Raw genomic sequence first — 22,036 nt, forward strand, 5'->3', positions numbered from 1 at the left:
TAAATCTGACTTCTTAACTGATGGTGCAACATGTCATGCAGCCCCTCTTGTCTTCAAAGATCAAATGAGGGAATCTCTTTTGGGAAAACATCGTTCATCCCTCCTCATTTAGACTAACAAGACACTTCAGCTCAAAAGAAGCTGTAAAGCTGAACTTACTGAAGATCACAACGCAGCACGGAGGCTGTATTTAGAGCATGAATCCGCTTTAAAAACGGATGCACATACCGACTTCAGTGGCGCAGGTTACCAGCCAGCGAACCATCTCTCTCCTCCTCCAGTTCAGAGTGGACAGAGTCATCCTCATCACCTGCAAAACACACAAGGAGAACATGATGCGCTCTGTTAGCGCCATTGAACCGTTACACATTTCTATACCCTCTTGGCAGTTTTCATGAATACGTGCATTTGGAAATCAAAGAATTTTTGCGTAGTGTGTGATTTTCATAATTTAGCTGTTTGCATGGCACCACATGGCTCCTCTGATGACAGATGTAACCAGAATATGCTCATAATTGCACAGATGATGATTTGCGACCCTTCCATTTTGAGCACTTTATTAGCAGTTTTGCTGACAGGAATTCAGCCGATACTCTAAATACCAGCAGAAAGAGACGGGGGAAGCCACAGCGTCACTGCAGCCTGATGATCTGAGGACTTTTCTGTGTTTACTGTGGGACCCAAAAGGTTTAATTATGTGGTTTCTTCTCATCAACAACGGTAAGACTCTGTGTGATGTTTTTGCTGTTAATTTGTAGTGGGGCAGCAGAGGGCTGGAAAAAATGACAAGGTGAAGGAAACCGTTGCATGTTTTGACTGGCGATCGGTGCTCTGATTTGATTTTCTTTGCTGTGGTGAAATGATCTGTGAAAATTACTGACTTGCCCTCATACTTCGACTGCACTCTCTCCATGCACACACATACACAGTACCTGCAGTCCTAGCTCCAGCGCCACGTTGAGCAGGGTTATATCGGGTGGACTCTCTGCGGGTGTCGCTATCTTAAAGGCGTCTTGGGCCAGTTTGAAGATTAAGGAAGAGGAGTGGATGTTTTTCTGGATGGCCTCCAGCACCGTCCGCAATCTCAACATGTCACCTGCAAGCAAAAAACACAACGCAAACTAAGATCATGATGGAGAAATGCCTCAATAGCCAGCTTTGCCTGTTTGAGTAACATCTGAGCGGACATTCAATAAGCTGGCGTTACCTTTAGCAGCAGTGAGCATGGTTGAAGCCAGCTCACACTGCTGTGACTCCAGGTGGCCCAGTGTGAACCAGCGTGGGTATCTGCTCGGAACTATGGAGATACCGTGATGAGGGTGGCCGACATCCCCGGAGCCCGCCGATGACTCCAGAACTGGCAACCTGGCACATGTAGTAAAAGATCTGTTTTAGACAGATGGCACTTTGTCCTGATGTTTTATTTATTCCAAGAGTAACACTAAAATATGGCTCTGAGTATGCATTCAGTTACAGCTGCAGTATGTGCAACCGTATTACTTTTATGTCAAACTTTATGCTGGGACATATGGCAATTTAACACGACACATTACCAAAGCATCACAAAAATAATTACTTCTGTGCACTCAGCCAATACAACAGCCCTATAAAAAACTTCAACTTTCAACCCAAATGTTCACCAATACCTCTAAAGAAGTTATAGCTACACAGAACAGAGCTGGCGTCAGTGACAACAGATACGACACAGAGTACGTCAGATAAAGCATAAAAGAAGGTGTCGAGGTGGGTTGCAAAGCATATTGCAGATGCATAGCAGCTGTGAGCAGGCTACACTTAAATAGCTAGTTGGCTATTTTATATGTGGCACTAAATCTTTTGCTGTCACAAAGTAACCGTTAGGTCATATCTTCTGAATTAATTTGGAATACTATTCAGATTAAAAAAGCCATGTCATGAAATAGAGGCCCTTATTCGTTTTACTGTGGCCCTGTTTGCGTAAAGGCAAAATTACCATCATTTACACACGCAACATAAAATACTTTTCATCAATAACTGTTTGAAGCTGCAGTGAAAGGGGAGTCTGACCTCATGGCGCGGAGAGCCACTTTATAAGCCAGGTCTGCGTCATGCGGCAGCAGGGCAGAGAACAGGTACTTGGCGAAGGTGTGCATTGGAACACTTTCCCTGTGGATGACCTCACCCAGACCGCTGAATGGGCCAGCTGGAGCAAAGAGAAAAACAAAATATTCTTTACCTTCTGTCTCAAGAACGTGCCACAAGAGACCACTGTGCTAGGTATGGACTCCACTGCCCGATTGTGATTTGCACTGAATAAATATTGAAGTCAAAGCTTTCAAGCTACACTTTACAACCGTCACAACAAAAACCTTTCACGTTCTGGACTCAAAACCGTGCAGGTTTCAATATCTGATGAATGTTCTTAATATTGGACAAAATAAATAAATGAAATTTATAAAATTTACTGCAGACACCGTACCTTCTAGTAGCTGTATGGCCTGCTTCCGGAGGGTCTGAACCAATAGATCGTCCAGCTCCAGTTCCTGAAGCTTTGCAACAATCTGCTCCTCATTACGACACACCTAGAACATGTTGAAGACACAAATAGCATTCACTCTAACTATAAGAACATTTTCAGTTCTGAAGTAGCCATTTAGCTATTAAGTGTTTTCAGTGGAATTCAACTACTTTCAAGAATTTCAAGAAAAAAAATGTGTATTAACCCACCAGCATGAAAAATGATATGACAGAAAAGATCAAAAGAGTTTTAATACCTTTCTAAGAAAGGGTTTTGACCTTAGGACATTAAATGACCAGTACGTTCTTACAAACTGGCATCTATTCACATCTGTTGTTACAGCACAGATGATAGAAATTTATTTCACTGGAAAAAAAATCTAGTAAAAGGTCTGTGTGTGCATGTGACTGGTTTTAAATGCAATTCTTGGTTGAAACATTGAGGCTGCAGCTAATTCCAGTGACATTAGGAAAGGTCTGTGGCAGTAGTGTTAAGCCCTCTAAAGCAGATTAGCATTTACACAAAGAAATGTTCCATGGATTTATTTTAAATCACAGTGAACTTAAGTACTGTGGCTTTCTGCTTGTTTTTCAGGAAACAAATGCTACGACCTTTTCCCTCTCCTTCCATGACATTTACTTTAAACAAAATCATAAATTACAGTGATTTACTGATGGCGATGGTGACATCTACAAATTTACACAAACCTCTTTATATAATAAAAGTGTGCCATAGGTGTATTTCGGTGTTCACTAGCAATTCAAGGATTGTCACTCTACTATATTCTCTATGATTTTAAGGTGATATTAAATTATTACCTTATCCTGGGCATACAGTCCCTCGGGCATGATCCTCTGCTGACCCATACCCATCAGAGCCACCTCTAAGGCCAGAGTCAAGTAGGACTCCCCTGCATCTGGACTGCCCCACACTGGCACATGATGGTAAACTGGAGGTCTGGGGTCACAGTCTAAAAGGAAAGATTCCCCCAAAAATGTAAGTCATTAACTTCACGTCATCTATACTGGTTTCAGAATGATAAGAAATCCAAGGAGACAGAAAAACAAAGACACCAACTCAGCAAAGATTCCTTTCATAACAGCAAAGTTTCAGAAGTCCATCTTATCCAATACTGACATGCTGCCCTAGCAGCTTCCAATCACCTTGTTTATAATCTAAATGGGAAAAAGCTTTAAATATAGTTTCTTCTTAATTTTAGCTTTATTACTTCAAAGAGAAGATTAGGTTTTTGCTATGGTACACTACCTTCACAGCACAAAAACATCCCAAACTGCCTCAACGAACTCACTTTAGAAGTCTACAAGCTATTTAATTTGGCTAATTTAGAGAAACTCCACTAGACCCCATTAGCACATTAGCATAAGCAAAAGTAAAGTACATAATATTGCTCTGGTTTTATCAATACAACAACTCCAGCAGAAGGATTTTCATAAAACATAAAAGATTGTTCTGGGATGCTTTTAACCTTTATTTAAAATGTGTAGAAAATAGAAAATTATCACAATATGAACCAAAACCACTTTTATCTGCCTAGTAGTATATAAAAGAAAAAAATTATAATCTGTTGTAGGACTAGCATTTGAAGAGGAAAATAAAACAATAGCAGAAAAAAAACACAGATTTTTGTTGTATTTGTGTGTACTATATAAGCCACACTGATATAGCATTTATATCAGTGTGCCCATGACAGTAGGTTGTTCACATATGTAAGATGGCTCCTTGCCCTACACTAATGCTTGACAATTATAACTGAGAACAGATGCCACAAGAGCCTCAGCTGTTGATTGGTGCCCATTTGTTCTCTCTTGCTCCCCCTCCCATCGTTCTGCTTAAATCCCGCCTGAGCAAGAGGATCCCCCCCGCCCCCAAATCCTGTTTATTCTAGGGATGTGTGTATATATGTGTAGTAATCTAGAGAAAAGTGGAAACTGGGCTTACAGACTTAACCCCTTAGCCAACTTGCTGTTGTTTCTTCTCCCTCTAGATTGATTGGTTGATGTGAAAAGGCCAGAGAAGGAATCGTATTTCGATTGGGTTAGACATAGTCTAGATCCACCCACTTTACAACAGATGTTCCCAGCTGTCTCACATGGGGAATGAAAACATGGTGACCAGGCTATACTCCCAAGCACACAAAATTATCATACCACTCTCCTCAAATTCCCCAAACAACACAAAACAATCATTCTTTCTGTTGTTCTATCTATCTATCTATCTATCTATCTATCTATCTATCTATCTCTCACACACACACACACACACACACACACACACACACACACACACACACACACAGAGATGAGTGTGCCAGTGGTCAGCATTGTCTGAACTGACAATAGTTCCCTGTAGCCTGGTAACAATGAGAAAACCCAACCCCTATTCTGTTCAGTTGCAATAGCCACTGGTGCAAAAAGGGAAAAAACGAAATCCCTGGGCAGTGAGAAAATGCAAATGGTGATACGTTCTATACATACCCCACACACACAAATACATGAACACACAGGAGTGTGGTCTGGACTAAATGAGCAGGGTGTTCCAGCCCAATCCATTCATGCTCTCCTAGTTTATGGCTGCCTGCAGCACAATAGTGCCTAGTCCTCATATAAGACCATGGCGTCTGTTGTGTGATGAGTCACTGCTGGTGAACCCGATCACCTCTGGTTAGAATTATATACTGCATCAGCTGGTGATGTGGGCCTGAAATTATACCTTGCGTTTCGTAAATGGGCTCTTTGTATAGTTGTGTAAGAAACCTGGGCTCTGACTCATGGGTATGTATGTATTTTGCTAAGGTGCATGTTAAGACGTTGGTTTGCTGTGTAGATGTATTGGATAGAAGCTTGGCTCAACAGTGATGCAGACTAAACAGCAGACGCAAAGAGACTGAATCTTTTTTTTTTTTTTTTCAAATGCATGTTTCAACATGAAAGCAGAGGTTTTCTAAACTTCTCAGCCAAAAAAATTAAGAAATCACTAATTAATGTAGAACTATGTGCCTGTATTGACTTCCTACACATATTACAGCTACAGTACACAACTGCCGTCTCCAAACTGGATAAGAAACAGTTGTGTGCAGCGTAATCTCTGAATTTGATATGACTCTCTAATTTGATATGACTGTCCATCATATTTTACACCACAAACTATAACTGGTTTTAAGGAGAGCTGTTGCTGAAGCTATCTTACAATCAAAAATGGGATGCCTCAGGGTTCTATCCTAGGTCCACTGCAGTTTATATTATTACTTCTAAGCTATGTTTCAGTGTATGCCTTCATTCTTTTTAGTTTTAGTCATGCGTTTTATATGCCCAAGGCTTTAACCTTCAGTCTGCAATCTTCAGTTTCAAGTCATCACTCTTTAATCACAGACTTGTTTTAGATCCACAGATAATGATTAGATGATCTACTTCTACCTCTGACTCTTCAACTACCTTGCAATTAAAACTGTAAATGGCACCCACATAACTCTTTCTGAGCCCTACAAATACCTAGGAATTTGGCTTACAGAAAAGATATTTAAGTTGGGATGGTTCAGAAAATTAGGGGGAAAAAAAGTCACACTTGGCTTTTCATTCAGTATTAGCAATGTCTGTCTTCTAACCATAAAGGAGTTCACTTTTATAGCCCTTGACTGTAAAGATATTCTATGCAATCATGCTGCCTCAGCAGTTAAACTCTGTACACCACAGTCTAGTATACTTTCAACAATAATGACTCAGCACCTTTCTCTGTATGAACAGGTTTTTAGACGTCCTTGTAGTGAAAAATATTTAGCCATTACTTGTTTATTAGCCATTTTATCATAATTATTAGCTATTTTTTGCTCTTACTTATTTAGAAATATCGTCCTATTTAAATCCAATAAGTAAAGCACACAAACCAGTAAAAGCTTAATTTGACATGTTCCTCATATACTCAAAGATATACTTGTATATCTTTGTGATCAACGAACTGCAAACTGCCATCAAACTAGACACCCAGCTGTGATGACCTCTTGAATACAATAAAAAGGGTAAGGACGGTGCCTTTGTTTTCATACCTCCAGTGTCCATGGTGTTGTCGTCATCAACACGGCACGTTTCTGTGAGCGTGATAAACAGGCAGCCAATCGGGTCTAACGGATGGCCCACCCAGCCTTCCAGGTTAGTGGTGGAGGTAACACCCCTCTGGAGAAGTTCTGAGAAAGGTACAGGAGGGGGAGAGACCGACATTAGAATCACCAGTTGAGACGCTGCACTTTCTCCAGAGAGCCAACAATGCTGTTACCTTTCTTTTGGTGTTTGTAGATGTCCATCTGCCTCTGCTGTTGTAGACGGAGGGTGTTGATGATGGCGACGGCCAATCGCAGGGCTTCTCTGGAATAACCGTGTGAGCGCAAGGCGTCAACGCGAGCACATGCCGTTGGGACGTGGTCTGTGTGGTGAACACAGAAATAAGATGAGGTCAGGATACCTTCACAAGCACACAAACTCCTTTCTATACACACATTGCACTTTAATCACACACGTACACACACACTACAGGATGTATGATGCAGTTAGTAATGGCATGCGCAGACTCAAACTCACATCCAAACTCACAGTGCAGTCTCAGCAGAAAGCCTGTGTGTCTGATAGCTGGCTTAAGTTGCAGAATCTGACAGATCTTAGCTGGAAGCTGCTTACTGCAGATACTGGCCTCAATATCAGCAGAATTACTGTGTGTGTGTGTGTGTGTGTGTGTGTTTTGCGTTGGCTTTTAGCTGAATCTGAGATTGTGTGTGTACAAGCTGACACACGAACACTGTCATTCGTCCTGAAAATGATGCCTTGTAATGAAGAAACTGTCTGCTCCTCAGTGCATGTTTGTAGCCTATATTATTTGACTAAATCATGAATGTGCACTTTTACACATCACAGACTGTAAATGATGTAAAAGGTAAATACGGTTGCTTTTCCTGGACCTGAGTAATGAAACCCTACCTAGCCAGAGTGGCAGGCCCTGCGGGCTGAACAGCAGGCTCTCCCCTTCTCTTTGGTAGGACGGAGACATGTAGTAGTCGCTACTAATGATCCTCTGCAGGTGGCTGTCCTGCCAGTGGAGGTCGCAGGCCTCAACAGCCCGACTGAACACAGTCCTCCGCGGCCTGGACAGAGAGTCTGATGCGACACACACAAAAAGCATGGTTACTGGTAGGAACGAGGCGCATGCAGTCTATATTGTTTAAGTTGTAGAATCTTTCTGCTAATTCAGATCAGTTCTTGCTTGCAATTGCAGTAAGCTCAGAATTTAATGTGTGCACATTTGTGGTTTTGGTGCTGACCCTGGGCGAGGTTGCTCTGCGGCAGAGCGTTGGTAATGTTGGGAAGTTCGCTGCCATAGTTGCCGTCCTCCAGTGGGCAGATGTCCATGTCCCCCCACTTCTTCAGCTGCTTCAACCAACCACTCTTCTCCTCGCTTTTACAGTGAGGATTTAGCACCACACACACCCACAATGCACCTGTGAACAGTAAGGGGATCAGATGTCAGACTCTTAATAACAGAAGCTTTTAAGAGGGGGGTGTATCCCTAATATGGTCATGTCTTTGAAACTATACTGACCAAATACTCAAATAATTTGTTTACCAGGGGCAGCCAATCAGAAGAAAGTAGGCTTAAGGTGATCTGCACTAAGACCTAGTGTAAATTACTTGATAAGCTAAGCAAGAAAATGAACACTGCATTAATGATTCAAAACTATCTGGGTGGTTGCTGTCCTGAAAAACTTTACCAGCTTTTTAAAAACTCAGCAGTTCTTCTTCTGCAACAATTCTCAAAAAGAAAAAGAAAAAAAAATTAAGTAAATCTGTGCGTTTTAACTGGCAGGCTTTCACATATCAGAGAAAAATCAGGCAGCACACTCCGACTGTCTGGCTGTTATTCTTGTCTGTGTCTGTGTCATGATCTCCCCAGCTCACCCGGGAAGTGTTCTTATTGACCTCCTAAATACTGCGATTGATTGTGGAGAAGCTGAGCAGCCATATTGATCGGCAGCCTTTATCATTCACTCAGTGCAGGTGGAGAGAGAGGCCCGGGCATGAGGAGGAGCAGCTGACTGGATAACCTAATAGCTTACTGAGTAGATGGATGTTTACCTGACACAGTGACTAGAAATTTGTCAGAACAACAAAAGGAAGACTTCTTTAGGGCTGTGACTGCACCAACTACACAGCCGATCCCTTCTGATTTTTCCAAACTAAAACTGTCAGACATCGCACTCTGTGTGTGTAACTGTTCTTACCCAGCTCATCCCAGAGCTGCCTGCACTTGTCCGTCATGCCTGTGCCTTGTTGTCTCCATAGTGACAGTCGGGGGTCTGCCATGAATTGTTCCGTTATGAGCGTTAGCATTCGGGCACCGTTGGAGTCCCGCATTCGCAGCATCTCTCGCACCTGGAAAGAGCACAGGCTTGGTAACTGTGAGTAACACAACAGTCTGACTGAGCAGCATGTACCTCCTGCACCTTAGAATAATCACACAGGCTGAAGCAGAAGGTGGAGGCAAAGAAAAAGACAGAACACATCTCAAGTTCACATACTTGGCAATAGAGAAAAAGTTGGGACATTTTGTGCACATTTGCATTCTTACTGGAAGTTGGGTATGAAAACCACTTACTACTTTCAGTTTAGAACATTAAACATAACATTGTTTTTACATTGTGTCGGGGTGGCTGTGGAGGCGGTAGAGCAGGTCACCTACTAATCAGAAGGTTGGTGGTTCGATCCCCGTCTGCTCCAGTCTGCATGCCAAATATCCTTGGGCAAGATACTAACCCCAAGTTGCTCTCTGATGCATCCATCGGAGTGTGAATGTGTGCGAATGTCGGATAGAAAGCACTTGCATATTAGAAGCACAGAAAAAAGTGCTTGTGTGAATAGGTGTGTATGTGTGAATGAGGCAAGTTGCATAAAGTGCTTTGAGTGCTCATTAGAGTAGAAAAGCACTATATAAGAATCAGTCCATTTACCATTTCAGATGACATCATATCTCCCCCCCCCCCCTCGAATTTGAAATTCGAACTAATACAAAAGACAGAACATGGCTTTTGGCGATTCATGATGCATGTATTTTACAAAACATTCTGAATACCAATTAAAACCAAATAAAAGAAACAGTTTGGCCCTGAAATTGAGAACTTGGCCTTATCAGAATGTGTTAAGTGGGCTTGTTTCAGTCAGGAAAGAGAAAGCATAGAAAAGATCTGCACCGACTCATATTTAACCACAATTGGAAAGCTGTTCAGGCCTAATTGAGAAAATTAAGATACTGTCAAGCAGATATTAAAAGGTTATTCTCAGGAGTTGCAGGAACATATATTTGAATAGAACATTTTTACATACTTACAAACCACTAGAAACTAAATGCCAGATATCAGATTTCAGAGTGATGATGAAAATTAGTTCATGTCTTTGTTACTTTTAGGCTGGATTGTAATTCATTACTATCGTCAGGTTGTTTTACAAGCTCCCTGACAAGCCTTCACATGATCCCAGTGAGATTGCTGACAGGGACTAGAAAGAGAGAACGTTTTTCTCCCATATTGGCTTATCTTCATTGGTTCCCTGTTAAATCCACAACCAAATTTATTCTTAGAGTGCAGGCTTAGTTATGGTTCCTATATTTAAAAGTAAAATCGGAGACAGAGCCTACACCTTCAGTGAATCCAGCCATCAGTTTGGATTCTGGAGACAGACACGGTCTTAAATTTTAAGTTCAGGCTTAAAACTTTCCTTTTTGATCAAACTTAGTGATGCCTGAACCCTTCCTTAGTTATGCTGCAATAGGCTTCCCAGAGTGTTTCTTCTTCACTCTGTGTTTACACACAAATTCAATCATTTGTTCTTATATCTCTGGTCTCTTCCACAGTGTGTCCTTTGTCCTGACTCCATCCCCCCACCCCCTAACTGGTCAAGGCAGATGGCTGCCCCTCCCTGAATGGAGTTTTTCCTTCCCACTGTCGCTAAATGCATTCTCATAGGAGTTGTTGGGGTTTTCTCTGGTGACACATTTCAAAACTGAATTAACTGCCGCACACTTTTTATTTTTAGCGATTGCCCACATTTAAGAAGGTGTGGATAAATTGCTGTCAAATTCTCTGCTATGTTCACCATCTTCTAGCCAGCTGTTATGGTAGCAGTGGGCAGATTTCCACTATGTTTGCAGAGAAACATATTATTCATGTAGTTATTTTCCTGCTTAGATTTGCCAAAACAGAGGAAACAAATAAATGTTCAAACGATGCAGAGGAAGGGAGCAGTGACACGAACCTTAGCGAACATGGAGTTGAGCTGTTTCCCAGAGCCGTAGTAACCTCCCTGCGACAGAAACTGCTTGACTTGCTCCCTGACTTGATCTTCATCCAGATGCCAGCAGTTATCATCATCAATGCTGGCGCCTGCAGTTGGGTCCGGGGCACCTGAGAGCGCACAGACACACAACACGCACAAATAAATGACAGGGCCAGTGAATCCTACAGTGGCTGCAATACATGCACACAGCAACAATACAAAAAGAGAGCACATGGATTCTAACAAAAGCCCTGAATTCATATGAAAACTTCATTCCTTCCTGTCCTTAATCCACACCCCGGGATGAAAAAGATAAACAGACAGTGACCATGGGAAAGGGAGTTTACTTAAAGACAGCCTCAGCTGCAACAACACCATTTTCTTAGCTCAGTACAAACACACTACATCTCAAATTGTAATCCCTCAGTGCTGAAGGATGGTTGGAAATTTTTATCCTGAACTAAAGTTGAATTCTCTGAATCTTGGCACTGATCCTCTCTGCTCTCAAGCCTCTTTGTTTAACATTTAACTTGCAGCGCCCCTACACGACACCTAAGAAATGCTGCTTGTGTTTGCTTTTCCCGAGTGCATGATTAACCAAACTTTATTTTTCTTCTGTGTGTGTCTGACTGTTACCACAGGAAAATGGAGATATGCACCAAATTTGGGGGGGGGGCTTTGATCTAGCAGGAAGTGAGCTGAGGAAAGCCCAGAGATGCATTTCCAACTGGCTGGAAGAACACCGCAGCAAACAGCAACATTCCTCCATCAAAGCCAGGCTCACGCCTGGGATCAACTGAACTTCAACCCCCATGATCCCCCTTGTCAAACACAGGAAGCACAGCACGGGGCTTCCTGGATGAGGGAGCTGGAGTGTGTCAACATTTAGCGGGCAGGATGAAATAGAGAAGGAGATAAAGAGGTTTGTTTGGCGAAAGGATGTGTAGAGTTTGTCGTTTCCCCGACGCGGATCTGTTCTGGCTCTCCTCGTTTTTAATCTCCCTCTACTTTCTCCGGCCCTTTCATGTTTCCTTCTCCTTTCCGTCTCCTCTCTTCCATTTCCCAGAGTGCCATCGCTTCTGTCTCCTCCTCTCAATGTCCCTTTCCTCTTCACACATCTCTCCCTACGCTTTCTCCTGCATCCATTTCATCATTCGAGTCCCTTTTTCTGGGCTTCCTTCAACCTACCCTTGCCAGTGGGAGGAGGTAGCGACTGGAGAGTGGAACAGAGAAATCAAACGAGCCATTTGAAGCCTGCCTTGCTGCTTCGCCGGAGTAATCAGGGGCTCTGACGTATGACAGCCCGTAGGCTGGCATGCAGCATGTTTCAAGTTGCGAGGCTTTTAAGTGTGGCCTGTTGCTGTGAAGATATCGCTGCAGAGGGATGGGCAGCACCTCCACAGAGCAAGAACTTTTTAAGAATTAAGGAAAGAGCTGTAACTTTCCGAATGACTGTCAGGAATTTACGGCATTGAAAACTTTGTGCTCTCACCATGGACCTGGTTGATCTCAGAGTTGGAAGAGAGAATCTCGTCTGCCAGTTTCTGAGCAGTGGGCAGCACCTCGGTGTGGTGGGCTGTGATCAGATACTGCACCAGCTTCTGTAGTTGATCTCTGTTCATCTGGAACAAAGTCTCTGAGATAGGCAGCCGTAGCTTCACCTGCAACAAACACAAGTGGGTGTCCAGTGTGTCAACTGCATGTTATTACTGTAAAGTTTTCTAAACGCAAAGTCCCAGGTGGAAATATAATTTGGTCTTTGAGCTCATGAGACATGATTTATGCACCTTAAAATACGGTTATCCAGTTGTACTATGAATGTTCAGGGCAGTTTTTAATAAACTGAATTTAATTTGGTCCGTAGAACATATTAAAAAAGATGGATGAAGTGTTCTGAAGCCTCGGGATGAGTGTTTTAAAACCACATGTGACGAAAGAGGAGCAGGTCCGACTATGACACTTTGTTGGACTAAATGTTTTATTCAATATATAATCAAATTCAGTGATTGAAGCCATAAACTTACTAGGAAAGTGTTTAAAGAGATCATGTTTCTGAGGTGTTTGCACCCATTAAAAAAAGAATACAGGTTTAAGATACTTCGGCACTGGCTTCACTTTTCAGACCCGGAAACTCTGTCCATCTTTTGCTCCGTCTATGATCTGGACACAAAAGGTACGTAGAGCCACGTTGTATTAACTGTGGTGGATGTCTTATTGGATTTCTCAGTTATTTGCACAGTTATTTGCATAATGTCACAGTGATGGATGCTCGTGTTAAACTTGGAAAAAGTTTCAATTAATGTGTACAAATAATCCCGGTAAATCAAAAGCTTATCAGACAGTTTATTTTTCCAACTCTTGGCTCTGTATGATGTCAGAGAGAGAATGGAATCCCTAATATGGTCATCACAGGCACATAAGCTCAGGCTGTGAGCAATGCAACTCTACCCAGCTGCGGCTCAAACCTTGTGTTTTTGTAGGGGAGTCAGTCGGAACAAAGCTAGCCTAAAAGTATAATCGATACATTTTGACTGGTGAATGATGCAAAGCTACCCAAGTAGAGTCCAAATTTAAGAGCACAGAGCTGGAAATGTGCATAGAGCCACCTCTACTGTGTTTTGGGTGATGTAACCAGCATTGATAAACATAAGAGAAACAATCACTGATCGTAGCACTAACGGAATGTGTGTGCATATTTTGGTTAGGGAATGTTAACCCAATGGAAAGGAAGCATCACAAAGCTGTGGTTATTACCTGTTCGGGCTTGCGAATCCGATATAGTGAGAGCGCCACGACATGCGCGCAGTAGAATATGTCTCGGTTCCCACAGCCACAGGTGACAGAGGTGATCTTGCACCGGTCGAAGCTGATGGCTACCTTGTGGGTGACCTCCGGCTCAGATGATGTGGCGGGTTCGGTCACTGTGCCGCTGAGGTGAAATCCTGCAGGGACACAAAGGAGGGACGATAGAGATGGGTGAGCTTTAAATGGTCTTACAAAAGTATGATAAAATGCAATCAGACATTTTTTTTTGAGTAATTCAACTTCATTGCAACTTTTACACAGTTTAATTTGTTTAAGTTTTATGTTAAAACATAAAGATGTAGAAGAAGAAAGAAAAAAAGCAGGAGAAACTGTGGTAACCTGAGCCTCTACAAACACACAGAGTGAAGACTGAGTACAAAACACACATCTTCATCAGGCTTCAACAGGACACTGAGCCATCTGATACTCAGGGTCTCTCTGTCCAAGGCTCAGTGCATCTGTGTGTGCGTGTGTAGTAGGAAGGTTGCTAGGGTGGGATCGTTTCCTGGCCCCACATACACACCCAGACCTACACCCACAGGATAGCAAGGCAGTTGGCAAAATAAATGTCCACTTTGCATGGTTAATCTTTAGCCCTGACACACCAGGCCGACCATTTAGTGCTGGCCTCTGTTGTCGGCTGTCTGCAGATGAGCATTTCCTGTACTTTTTAAAAGGCATTTCAGGACTCGATGTAACCATTTGGCCAATTTCACAAACAAGTTCCAAACCTGCACTTAATTGAGTAGCATGAGGCTAAAAACAACTGCACAAGCAATAAATGACATCACTGTAACCACTCATGAGATTTTATTGATTAACCCCATGTGACACCCAGAGTCTAGATACAGATGAAAGCAAGAGCAAGTCCAAGCTCCATCTTTGGTCCTCTTCTGTTTCATATTTCAATGCTTAAACAAAGTCTTTTAAATACAACATAGCTGTTGCAAACATATCCAAAGTCAGGAACTACAACCAGACTAATGTCAAGTGTTAGATGGAGATAAAGGTGGAGAAATTTGAGAGAAGAAAAGAGAATGGAGGAGGGGAAAGTATCTGGTCTGTCATGTCATTTCACTCTGACAGGTCAATTATTTATGAGGTAAAGAGTGTGTGTAGGTGTGTGTGTGTGTGTGCATGCACTTTGGATTAGTGCATGTCACAAACCATAGCCTACCGCTTCTTTTACACCTAGAAGTTCAAAAGGCAGAGACAAAAAAACAAAACATAAATGGGATGCCAAACAAGCTAAGTGCAAAACAATAGTATGGCTATTTTAGTCATGGTGGTGGTGGTTTATGTGGAAGGTACATAACTAAAACTCTGACACACCAACAAACATCGGTGCAAACACAAGGAAATACACACACACTTAAATTCTGGGGTGTGGGCCAGCATGGTGGAGTGGCCTAATAAGCTTGTTTTAAGCCATCCCCTGGCAAAAATCCCACAATAGGCTTTTCCAAACCAAATGCTGTGAGCACAAACACAAAGTAGCTCACAGACACACACACGCAAACACAGCCAGATCCAATCAACTGTAAACTGCTTTCACCAGACAAAGGAAGATAAGGAGCTACGAGAGAGCGAGTGAAGAGAGTGACGACGACACTGACAGCGCGTATCGTCTCGCCAAGCAACTCACAAAACCGTCTGAACCAAAATGAAACTGGTCAACTCACCACATCCTCCAAATATACAAGCTAACAGCCTTCTCTTTACGCCGAAATCTCAATCCACAGCCAAGCTGCTGACAAAGGACTACACATGTTAAACGCAGACACAAAGCCACAACACTTAATACTGCAATCCTCCAATGTTCAGAGGCCTCGAAACAAAAAACCGATGTAATCCTGTGCTGTCCTGCAGGTTCTATATAAATGTACATTCCAGGTAGATTACCTCAGAGTATGAAAAGTGTATAAGTGTACCAGTTACACTCAAAACTGTCAGAAAGAAAAAAGGCTGATGTTTCTGTCCATCTTTACTTGTCCTAAGTGCGTTTGCTGTCTTAATAATTTTCTTGAGCGGCCTATTTCCTGGTGTCTACTGTTACTGGACTGTATTTTCTCCTTTCAAGACTTGATCAGACTCTATATAACACGACTGCTTAGTCATTCCTGTTATATTTATTTGAAACTGTGATAAATTCTCTGGACAAGTCCACATGGTGTGGGAAACAAAACAAAAGTGCAGGCGTATGCACAGACCCCATACTCACTGATGACGGACCAGAGGACACAAACTACTAGTACTTACATCAGAGGTTTCTTTTCTCTATGACAGATGGTCACGGTCATGTCGGAATAGGTTCAAACTTCATATTTTTGCCTTTGCCATCTTGCACTTTTATAAGCAGATGTGCCAAATGCGGGGTGGATCTGACTGAGAAACTGAAGAAAAACTACAAGATGCCGAGCAGGCAGTTGACAGTCGCACTCCGCTCTATTTGACTCCAATAGGGCCTGTAAGTTACTAAATTAACAGCCTGCTGCACTCAATGAGACTTTGAAATGTCATTACTGACAGCCATTAGGAATAATGCAGGTTTGAAGCATTTCTGCATTGGCTTCACCTTTCAGACGCAGAACCTACATCCATCTTTGATATACAGTCCATGGTAGCAACACACTCGTGCCAAAGTAGCCCCCTGCGGTATGTGCAGTGCAGATCTACTTTCAATCTACATGTGGCCAAACCACTTCAACTACCCACATGCATATACCAACACACCCAGCAACCACCGAAGCCACGCTGATTGACACAGTGCCCTGGATGGCTACAAACCATTCAGCCTGCTTACTGCCTACTGACCAGTCTTAATACTGCCCACTAACCGACACACCGACTGATCTAAAAACTCTACATGACTGACCAAACTGTCTGCTGAGCCAAACGGGCCATCTGACAATGATAGGAAGGACAAGTGAGACACTGAGAACAGAGGGAAGAGCGAGGCTGATGCATCTGTCAGTGATAGACATGGAGAGTCCTCCAAACTGTTGAAATTTCTCCCTCCCGCTGAGTCCGTCTGTCCAACCAATCTTGGTGTCTTGCAGCGCAGTAATATTGTAAATGTCAGAAACGGCTTGCTATTCCTCCCCTCCGTCTCTATAATGGACATACCTGTAAAATCAATTTGCACTAATCATAGCCTAGTGTCAGGGAATCTTCCAGTGCTGAAATCATTGCAGCGGAGCGCCAAAGACCAGGCAAAAATCAGGGGAGCGCATTTCTTAAAAGCATCGGGGGGGGGGCATTTGGAGAGCCATCTTCCCCTCTGAGCTGTCTAAACAATGCCTTGTCAGTCATCACTGACTATTGCACTTGTCTCTAAAAACTCTACTCTTAGCATTTCAGATGAGGAGAGAAGTTTTGATGGCATGTGAGATTTGGTCTTTCCAAATCCGGGAGTGCCGCTCACTCCCCCGCCTTATTCTTTCTACGTCTGTCAGGTTAAAGCCTATTGTTACTCAGCCCTCTGGGATGATTGTGATGGTGACACTGCTGCTCTTTTCACTTTCAATCAAGTCTGAAATGGCTGACAAACAGGTCACAGTCTGTCTATCTGCCTCTTTATCTTTTGACAGTTTCTCTCATCATTGTTAGGTTTAATTACCTGGCTAAGTTAGATACTTCTGGGGCAGTCGCACCTTGCTACGGCCATCGCAACAAAGTAGGTAAAACTCACGAGAGATTTTAACACTCTTGTGATTGGTGGATTGAATAAAGGAAAGGAATAAATCCCTAGCAGTCCTTCAGCAAATTAGAGCTCCTTAAGAAGTAATTTGCTTCTAGTCAAGAGTCGAAAAATTAAACATGATAGTGTATAATAGCCAGGCAAATTTTAACTCCGTTTTTCTCAGTTTCCATGGCTCATGTTAAGCTAAGCCTTTTATTTAAAGTATAAATGTGATCTGGGCAAAAAGACCACAGCAGTAAACTGGGAAATCATTTTCCAAACAATGTCATCACCATGAGGTTTAAGTACCCCTAACCCTAATCTATTAAAATATGTGATTCATGATTTCTCCCAGTCTTGGCAACAGGATTGAAATGAAAACAGTGAGAGTGACTCAAACCTTACATTAACCTGATATTTTGGCTTACAATTTAATGAAAGCAAAAGTTACATGTTCTGAATTTCCATGTATTTCTTCTTCAGTTGGAAACACCAAAGCTACATCTCAGCTGTAAATACCTCAGAAATCTTTCGCCCTAACTACACGTCAGGTTGACGCAGCCTGCAGCTACTTTGTGGCTGGCCTGTTCAGCACTGTCCAGTGCATGTCGGGATACTTTTTTTCGATGCAGTTTTTCAGTACATCAGTGAGAGAATAACAATCATCATCTCAGCATAAGGAAAAATATTAAACAATATGAGGACTCATGTGTCAAGGAGATCGCTGAAATTATCGAAATGAATGATAATATATTTTTAGCCCTGAAAAAGTGACCACAGCGTAGAGCGGAGATCCTGGAGGGGAAAAGTCCCAGCTGGCTGGTACTGCATATAAAACACTGGGACAAAACCACACTTTAATTAACAGATAACACACCCGCTCGTGCATAAATGTGGGCAACGATGTCGGCCACTTCAGTAGGTTATGTCGTCAGCTCTACAAAGATTCCCTGCAGAAATCTAAATCAGGCTGCAGAGTTGGGGTCATCGCTGATGATGACGACTCAGACCTCGGAGGGTGAAGTATTGCTTGGCGTACCCATTTTTACCCCAGTTGCTTTCACATATAGAATCCTTTGTGTGTGACAGTGAGGGTGTCTTCAGCAGATGGGCATGCAACGATACTTGGTACAAAGAAGCTCCATCAGACCGTCTGCAAGAACACACAAACACACGTAAACACGGTGAACAAAGCAACCTTTTCAGAGCCTGTCTGCTTTTGTTCTTAATGCCACACTGAGCAGAAAGATGAAACGGTGCAAACTACTCAGTGATATTCACAGAAGATATTGCTAATCTCTCTCACACTCGCGCTCTCTCTCACACTCGCGTGCGTGCACACACACACACACACACACACACTTCATGCATGCTAGTTGTGAGCCTGGATCAGCAAAACAGATGAATTTCTAACAAGGTGAATCAGGAGTGTGATGTGTGTAAAATGGGAATGTTGCCAACTACAACGATCTGGCTGAATCCTCAGGGGGAAGAAGAAGAGAAAAAAAAATACACCTCTGTGGATGTATATATGTGTGCGTGCCTGTTCTAATGTAGGTAGGCGCACTTGCCCCAAAACCCCACAGACACACACTCTACTACTGACATCTTTCATGCTTGAAAAAAAAAAAAAAAGAAGAAGAAAAAGAAAAAAAAGTGTGTCTTGTGTGGCATTTGTGGTTATTAACACTTTGATTGCGGGCTGTGCTCGTCTAGAAGGGAAAGATGAAATATGATGAACTTAATATGAACTTAATTTGGATTACACACAATTCCATCACCATGTACAGCATGTGTGTAAGACTTCAGAATTCATAGTGTTGGTTTGTTTATAGTGTGTAGGCAGAGTTTTAAAATGATTGCTGCGTAAGAAAAATAAAGCGTGAAGAGACTGGAGGGACCTCCATTGTACATTTTTCCATTATACTTGGAGACACCCTGTAGCTATTTATATATTATATGTATATATTTTACACACACACACACACACACACCACTGCGCCTTGCCTCCCTGTTATATACCATCTGTCACTTGATGACAACCCCACCCACAGAAACAAATCAGCCAATCAGGAGGCCAAGAGCTCCCTATGCTAGGCTATTAACCCTTAATCAGCTGGGTTTATGGAGCTGTGAGCCGAGCCAACGCGTGCATGTACGCTCACACACAAGCACACTCCAGCCGTATTCAACCAAAAGCCTCGATTTAGATAGACGGGGAAAAAACCCCGCCCACCCCTCCCACCGCACTTTAAAGCTGTGGAGGAGACCATCCTTGATTCCATTCATCTTCTTTCCCCCAAAGCACTGTGCCGACACTACAAACACTTTAACAAATTTAGGGGGGCGGGGGGGATGGGGTGCAGTAATCCTGTGTGGGCGTCAAAATGAAGGCGCAGCATTTGGCAGAGTGATATTGATGGGTGGCTAATTAAAGGGACCCCCCCCCCCAAAAAAAAAACAAATAAAAAAACAACAACCCTTAGATGCCGTCGACTCCATATACTAACCACCACCACCATATCAAACAGCATGTCTCTGTGTGACTTGGTGAACAGGCTCGTCTCGGACAGGAACAAGCAACGGTGGTCCTCGTACAGGAGCCTGCAGAAGGTGGAGAAATGTTTCAGTCATTCACGCTTACTCCGAGCTGTCGGAGGCTTCTGCAGAGCAAAAACACAGACTACCACTGGCAACAGCGATGCAAAAGAGCAGAGCTTCCACAGGATGAGAGACTCGCTTTTGCGGTACTTACAGAAAAAAAAACATTTACAGGAAAACTGGAAAGTAAATGTTCAAAAGCTCAGATATGGATGGCACCCTGCCACATTTGACCACCATTTATCACTAAAGCGCTTTTAACATAACTGCCTTGCGACAACATGCCATTTCATACAAGCATGAAGAAGCATGGATTAAAAGTTAGATAAAACATCCAGTAGTGTCAGAATTTAAAAACAGATAATTTTTAGAGCTTGAGCTTGCATTTCTAGTCTGTTCTTGTACCGATTCCTGCTGATGAGCATCAGCTTGGTTTAGTAAAGTAACCATCTTAACTATTGTTTTTTTCCTTTTTTCTCTGCCACCCACAAACTCCTCGTCTCTTCATGCCAACTGTCCTCTGCTGTCATTTCTCACTCTGCTTTCCAGTCACGGCTGCTATTTGCAACTTTTATCAGGAAACTGCATGTCAGCAGAAGTATGCTCCGGAGAAGAAGAAGAAAAAAAAATGCATGTTGGTGCCACCTTTCACCCCCTGTGCCATCTTACTTCCCCCTTTTCTGAAGTAGCCAGGATTTGTCCTCCTCCACCAGACAACACATCCCTCTCAGCCTGTGGCCCTCCCCATTTCCCATCTGTTCTGACAGCTCCAAGGTTAACACAGCTCCCCCCTCCTGCTCGTGCACACACACACACACACACACACGAAGATCTTTTCAACCTGCCATCTATCTTTGCACAACACACACACAGTGAGTACACGATCTTCTCTTCCCCTCTGCCTATCAAACCATCCATCCATCATTCACGCATGCATCCTTCCATCCCTCCCTCCTACAGTGTTTGCTGATGTGATAACAGCTGATTGATTCATTTGTGATTTCCCAGCAGCTCTGTCCCAAACACACACACGCACACACAGACAGACACAGGCGTGCACACGCACAAACATGCACGAACCGCCGGGACTCATTTGTCATGATTACATTGAATTGATTCCCTGATTTGCTCCATTCTCTTGCAACTTGTGGGGGGAAGAGAGAAAGAGGAAGAAAGAGAAAGAAGTGGGAGAGAAAGGTTTAATCAAGTCCTTTTCAGCTGATGTGTCACTGTGAAAACAAACAAAAAAAAAAACCAGAAAAAAAAACTGCAGATCTGACAGAACAGATGAGGGTGGAAATCAGCTGACGAGTCCTCAACCCGACTGAGCATAGGGCAACAAAGACAGACGGAGGAAAAAAAATTGAGGAAGCGAAGAGAAGAAATTCAGGGGGAGGAGAGGTAGCACTTGGATTGCTCTGAAGGGACGAGCGTGTTCTGCAAAATACTTGCCGAAAAGAGATAAGGACAGACAAAGACCGGTCACAACCATCAGAATGAGCAAGAACACATAAGGCAGAGCTTGCGCGTGCTATTTTAGAGCCATTTTGACTGAGATAAAAGCTTGTGTGGATGGATGGCTGACATCCTTTGCTTGACGTGCGTGAAATTCAATCAAGGACTCGATTTGTCTACTTTGAAAGCAAGCTGAAGCGGTCCATTTCAAGACTAACACATTCCGCTTTTTAATGGAGAGTCATTTGGTTGATTCATAGCATTGTGAGCGACACTAGAACGAAGGTTACTTGGCGAGGAGAAACGCTATAAATGGTGCTTTCAGCTTTTCAGGAGGATACAGGACCAGAAACCTGAGAGCAGAAATGCACACATCTACACACACGCACACACAACCATTGTGGGGAAGACAAAGCTGAAGCTGTGTGGAGGTGAAGCAGAGTTAAAGGGCTTTAGTACAGTGTCATACGCTGCAGCATTCCCAGTTCACTCAAGGCTACATTAACGATAAGGAGGGCACATTTTTTTGTTGTGGCCTGTTGTTTGCACTGTTTCAGCATAGAGGCATTACTGTGCCGTGGCCTTGTCTTACAAAGGGCTGAGCAAAAGCAATTTATCACGCTGCAAACACTTAGAGAGTCAAGTCACTTGCTTGCATGTGGTGAAGCC

The 22,036-nt window shown here is 42.9% G+C and overlaps 1 protein-coding gene across 1 annotated transcript in view; it reads right to left on the reverse strand.

The window, feature by feature from the left end:
- The window catches only part of zswim5 (zinc finger, SWIM-type containing 5), a 64,981-nt gene that overhangs the window by 6,166 nt on the left and 36,779 nt on the right, over nucleotides 1-22,036 (reverse strand). Inside the window, exons 2-15 of the mRNA XM_084911832.1 lie at nucleotides 13,579-13,766; nucleotides 12,317-12,485; nucleotides 10,804-10,952; nucleotides 8,778-8,928; nucleotides 7,821-7,997; nucleotides 7,480-7,656; nucleotides 6,785-6,931; nucleotides 6,558-6,695; nucleotides 3,316-3,467; nucleotides 2,459-2,561; nucleotides 2,047-2,182; nucleotides 1,208-1,365; nucleotides 933-1,096; nucleotides 229-310 (exon numbers count right to left, since the gene is read on the reverse strand). Coding sequence (XP_084767958.1) covers nucleotides 229-310; nucleotides 933-1,096; nucleotides 1,208-1,365; nucleotides 2,047-2,182; nucleotides 2,459-2,561; nucleotides 3,316-3,467; nucleotides 6,558-6,695; nucleotides 6,785-6,931; nucleotides 7,480-7,656; nucleotides 7,821-7,997; nucleotides 8,778-8,928; nucleotides 10,804-10,952; nucleotides 12,317-12,485; nucleotides 13,579-13,766 — 2,091 coding nt within the window. The remainder of the gene's footprint in view (nucleotides 1-228; nucleotides 311-932; nucleotides 1,097-1,207; nucleotides 1,366-2,046; nucleotides 2,183-2,458; nucleotides 2,562-3,315; nucleotides 3,468-6,557; nucleotides 6,696-6,784; nucleotides 6,932-7,479; nucleotides 7,657-7,820; nucleotides 7,998-8,777; nucleotides 8,929-10,803; nucleotides 10,953-12,316; nucleotides 12,486-13,578; nucleotides 13,767-22,036) is intronic.

The sequence above is a fragment of the Perissodus microlepis genome, chromosome 18 (genome assembly GCF_051167445.1).
Source record: "Perissodus microlepis isolate ML-2025 ecotype Zambia chromosome 18, ASM5116744v1, whole genome shotgun sequence".
Classification (NCBI taxonomy): Eukaryota; Metazoa; Chordata; class Actinopteri; order Cichliformes; family Cichlidae; genus Perissodus; species Perissodus microlepis.